Source organism: Stegastes partitus, unplaced genomic scaffold (assembly GCF_000690725.1).
Source record: "Stegastes partitus isolate 25-593 unplaced genomic scaffold, Stegastes_partitus-1.0.2 Scaffold1883, whole genome shotgun sequence".
Classification (NCBI taxonomy): Eukaryota; Metazoa; Chordata; class Actinopteri; family Pomacentridae; genus Stegastes; species Stegastes partitus.
Window position 1 is genome coordinate 103,166 of NW_007579614.1, and position 5,583 is coordinate 108,748.

Consider the following 5,583-nt stretch of genomic DNA (forward strand, 5'->3'; position numbering starts at 1 on the left):
ACAAGCGCTGCTGCCCACTCATCAAGAGCCAGACCTCAAAACATCCCTCAAATATACAGCTGTCCTGCATCACATTTCATTTGTTGTCAATCACAGCTCAGTTTTCATGATTTACTCTAAAGGCCTTTTAAGCATCACTTGGGTCAAACGCTCAGGACACCCCGTCTATTAAACATCATGCACAGAGGATTCCTGTTGTAGTATTTTTAAGAGTTTTTCAAACAAAAGAAACAACTCTGGGAAATCTCTGTATGAACAAACAGCGTTTTTCATTTTCATTTCGTGCTTTGTTAAAATGCAGCTTTTTTCAAATCGCTCAGTTCAACTTACAGCATATGAATCACCACATGAGTAAAATTATTTTCCCACAAACTCTTTGAACACAAAACTTAAAGGCTGGAAAATGGAAATTGACAATCCACCATTTTGAAGTAAATGACAAGAGAAGTGATTTGTAAACAATAATCTAATATGTGAGCACTGCCATCTTGTGGCTGTTTCTGTTACTACACACATAAATAATATTTTTCATGAGTGAAAGCAGCTGCAAACAAGTCTCTTATGGCTATAAAGAACAAAATACATGTCCCAAACATGAATACTAAAATGTATACATTGAAATATATCTAGTCCCCTAGAGACATAAAGCAGAATTAAAGAAAATGCTACAGAAAACTATTTTGAAATCCAGCAGTTCCGATTGGGAGACAAAAACAAAGGAATATAATTTTGTGAAGGCATTATTATGTTCCACTTCTTCTCAGCGCAAATAAATTAGCATCAACCTATTAAAATGCTCTCTGCAGCGCCCCCCAGCTGCTGCAGGTGAGAATGCAGCACCCTCGGCCTTTTCCCTGAGATGGGCAGCAGCTCGCCGTTGGCCTTCATCTGGTCTATTCTCCTGGAGAGGTCGGCGTCACTGTCGATGACCAGGGTGCACCTTTGGGCGTAGCTGACCAGAGTCTCTTCTCCTTGGCGAAACATGCCCACCAAGGGGACCATGTCTTTGCCGGCCAGGTGGAGCTCGGCAATCGACGCCGTGTTGGCGATGGTGTTCCTGTCGATTCCGAGGTGGCGGAAGGCTTCACTCATGCTCTTCTTCTTGATGAAGGCGGACAGGACTTGTTTGTAACGATGGATGACGTACTGGACGCCAGTAGCTGGTGGAAAGAAAGGAGATGGCATCTTAATAGCTGTCTCGCTTTCCAATGGATATTAGTGAAAATCCATCCATCCATCCATCCATCCATCCATCCATCATCTATACACCGCTTAGGGTCGCGGGGGGGCTGGAGCCTATCCCAGCTGACTTAGGGCGAAGGCAGGGGACACCCTGGACAGGTCGCCAGTCCATCGCAGGGCCACACTTAGAGACAGACAACCAAGCGCACTCACAGTCACACCTACAGATAATTCAGAATGTTTTTGGACTGAGGGAGGAAGCTGGAGAACCCGCAGAAAACTCATGCTGCACAGGGATAACATGCAAACTCCACGGAGAAAGATCCCGGGTGTCCTCACCGGGACATGAACCAGCGACCTTCATGCTGCGAGGCAACGGTTCTAGCCACCTTGCAGCCCTATTAGTGAAAATTATTCACTAATATATTTTATATAGTTTACTCTCTCCACATAAGAGTATAGAACATTTTAAAAGGGGAATTTATCCAACTCACTGAATCATTTGCCTAACTTTGTCTTCATGTGTAATGTTTCATTATCACGTGTAATATTATCACCTCAGTATAACTGACAGCATTACTTCTTTACTGTTCTATTCTAGCTTTATTTCATCATACTTTTATTTAATCTCTGTAATGTATTATATCTTATTGTTTTTGTACTTTTTAGGCACAGCAATTCTTATGTCACTTCGTTTTTTATGAGCAACATTTGACACAAGAATTTCCTTCAGGAATAATAAAGTTTTATCCTTTATTATCTAACTCAACATCCTTTAAATATTGTGTTTTGCCAAGCTGGACAAGTAGACAGAAAAGTGCTTAAATCTGGTACCAAGGCACTGACACCACTGTTTTTCCAACCTGTACTTAAATTTAGGCACCGTAGTGTTCAATAATAATATTTATAGTATTTCTACCATAAAAACACCATTACCATAGAAGTAAAAAGACTTTGAAGACTGCACTGGCTTTGTTTAGACCAAAACATTCTGCTACAGGTTATTAATTTGCTTTTTAAAAAGTCGTACATCTTTGGTGAGACCGATTTTGTGATGTGGTGATGTTTTGGGAATCTCCAGTATGCTGAGAGCAACATACTCTTGTACCATTGACAACGGTTCGTTATCAAGAGTAATTTAGTTTTTTTGGTATTGTGCATCAGTTCGTTAATGTTTCATTTAAAGTTTGTTGCTGCCGTTGGCTGCTGGTAGCACTGCTAAACTAAGCCTGCATTGTGTTGGTACTTCTAGAGGTGTAATGAAACATCTTTGGGTAAATGAGATGAAGAGCAGAGCTTGCAGTGTTTTCTTACTTTCATACTACCTTTTCAACCAAGGTGATGTTAAGATATTGTTATGATACGGTGGTGTTAGACCTGACACCTTACAGCGGGGTTTTTCCAGGGTCAGATTGGGTCTTTGGAGAAGTCCACATATAGTAAAGGCTGTGCATCTTTATTAGGTTATCTATGCATTTTCCACTTATTTCTGACCTTTAGATACATCAAAATGGTGATTATGTCTGACTAAATGGAACTCCAATTAACAAAACCGACTAAATTAAAGTTTTTTAATTTTGAATTTGTACAATTTTCATGCCGGTGAGTGTCCCTTGGAAGTGGCTAAAGTCTCTTTGGAGGGCACCACAAATCCATGATTACCTCTCTTCCTGCTGTAGTCCTTCCCTTTCTTTGATCTTTTCTTGTCCTTATGGTGTTTCTTCCGTCTGTGTTCGCTCGATGCCGCCGACACTTCTGATGAGTCGGACGCCTCTGAACCGCTGTCGCTGCTGTCGGAGGACGTGGAAGAAGCTCTTTCTCTCTTTCGAGATTTGTTTTCTGAATGCTGCACCTTGCTTTTAGGAGCTGTAAAAATAAAGCCAAAAATTACATCAATAGGAGCATCCAGCACATTCAAACATCACATAAAAGTTCACTTCAGTCGCCGACCTTCAGCTACTGGACTGGGTGATGCAAACGCTGGCATGGAGCGATTGCTTGTGAGGTTTTCAATCTGGCTCCTCAGGAACTTGCGGTCCTGCATCAGGTCCTCCACCTGTCGCTCCAGAGCGGCGATTCGCTCCTGTTTGCTCTCCAGCATGCACTGCAGCTTGGTGATGGTCAGCAGCACCCTCGGGGGGAGGCCCTCCACCTGGGAGGCAGCTAGAAAAAGACACGATTTGGAGAGAGTTTAAAACAAACCAGGTAAAGTTCTGCTGTGTTGAGTTTCTCTGGCAGAATGTTTTGTTTGATAAGGGTGGTACAGTATGGCCGCTGTTTGTAATTTGTGATTTGTTGGTGCAGGAGTGATTAAAAAAAAAAAAAAAAACACACACGCATGCAAATCATTTACAATAAATACACATAAATCATTATAATTGTGACAATGAGACACGTCAAAAGGGAAGTAATGTAATTGCATTGCTTAATGATAGAAAACGGAATGTGACTGCATTTCTCACAATTAAAATGAAATATTGGTTCAAGTTAAAGATCAATTTCAAAAGACATGAAGAGAATAACCTTTTACCACCGTCCTCAGTTAACAGCAGACATGAACTCTCTGCTCCAGGACCCTTTAACAGACTCAAACTATTTACACTTTCAATTACCTGAAAAGCTGGTAAATGTGTTCCATTGCACAAAGTTATATAAACACATCCAACAGTGGTTTATTAATATTTTAAGATGATAATAACTCTACTTGTACAGCACCTTGAGAAAACCAAATTACAAATTTCACAATAGAACAGATGTGAAACCTGATAAATAATAAAAGCGTATTCAAACAATGAAAATATGATCTCACGCAAGCAACATAACAAGATAAAATAGTTAAATAAAGGCTTTTTTGTTTTTAATATCGTATATTCAAAGCTGTTGTATCAAAGTGCACTCCAGTAAAAAGATTATGATGGCATTTCGAAAGCAACCGAACGAGTGTCCTTAATATTATTTACTGTGATTGAAATTTTAAGGTATAAAGCCCGACAAAACTTCTACAAAATATTATTTTATCAGACTGTAATACATATTAAGGTGGCATTAATTATGAAGAATAACCTAACATAATAATGTAGCTAAAAAATACAGAACTAAACCTAATAAATATGAATATTATGGCGCGACAAAAATATATAAATATATTTCTTGGATCCCCTTTGAACAAGCTCTGTTTTGTTTTTATGCTGTCAAAAGAGCAGAAAGTCATCACCAGTAAAAGATGCCGTCTGAGCGGCTCGTACCTGACATGGCGCTGCTGGGCGTGTTGTCCTGCACAGCATCTGCCGAGGCTCCCGTCTGAAAATTCTCCCACTTGATGATTCGCAGGTCGTCCTGTTCTTGCTTCAGCCAGGCCGGAGAGCTGAGCCGGTCTTTGGTCCTCACGGAGCTGGAGTCGATCTCTACACAGGGGGAGTAACCCGACGGCTCCTGCTGCCACACCGATGACATCTCTTCAGCCCTGGGCAGTGACAAGAGGCGGGTTATAAGGGTTCCAAATGTACGGTTTCCAATACTATGGATGACACCCACCAATACACTGATACATATTTAAGCATCACGTGTGTTTTTTTGAAATTCCCACCAACAAAGTGACCCTTTTTATTAAGTAGTTGTATTCAGAAAATGGGCAGCATAATTAGCAAAGAATAAGAGAGAAACACAGATAAAGGAAGATTTGGTTGCACAAAGAAACGTAATGTCAGTTGTATGGAAATATTTTGGCTACAGCTACTCTGTCAGCAGTGTCTTGCAGTTGTTGTCACTCGCAAAGTTTCAGCTGTTTTTAAGTTATCTGGTAAAAACTCCTGCATTGTTTCTATATTGTAATATACATCGCAAAAAAATAAAGCATCATATATATCATATATTGTGTAGCCATGGTGAACTGGTGGTAACAGCTGTAACTCATCTCAGGACTGCAGGGTTTGGGGGTTTTTTGGGGGTTTTTTTTGGACGAATGTAAAGACAGCCACATACCATCACCAATAGATTTCGGCTTTGCTTAACACAGGACGTCCTGGTTACTGGGTGAATTCAACATGACAAGAATGGCTTCCTTTGCCAACAAGTCTCTTAAATCCCTTCAAATCAAATCAAGTTTATTGTCATTTTGCTGTACATACACAGTAGTACAGGCAAGATGAGAGAGCGTTTCTTCAGGATCCACTAACTTAAAGCAATTTAAATAAACAAGTGTTTGCATATCTAGATCAGCACTTCAGCATTCTGACAGCTTGTGGAATGAAGCTGTTGATCAGTCTGGAGGTTTTCAATGCACCAGATTGCCTGATGGCAGCAGTTCCCTGCTCCTGCAGCAGCTCTGGAAAAGGCTCTGAAAAAGTTCTTGGACAGAGGGGAATTTAATTGACGATTACACTAAATTGAAGATAAGAATTT

General features: G+C 40.4%; 1 protein-coding gene across 1 annotated transcript; it reads right to left on the reverse strand.

Annotated features, from left to right (window-relative positions):
- Positions 1 to 780: 780 nt before the first annotated feature.
- Positions 781 to 4,635, reverse strand: LOC103373011 (coiled-coil domain-containing protein 106-like). The gene is made up of 4 exons (XM_008302801.1): positions 4,428 to 4,635; positions 3,133 to 3,345; positions 2,845 to 3,048; positions 781 to 1,160 (listed from the first exon to the last, which is right to left on the reverse strand). The coding sequence occupies exons 1-4, from the start codon at positions 4,633 to 4,635 to the stop codon at positions 781 to 783; spliced, it is 1,005 nt and encodes a 334-aa protein (XP_008301023.1).
- Positions 4,636 to 5,583: the final 948 nt, after the last annotated feature.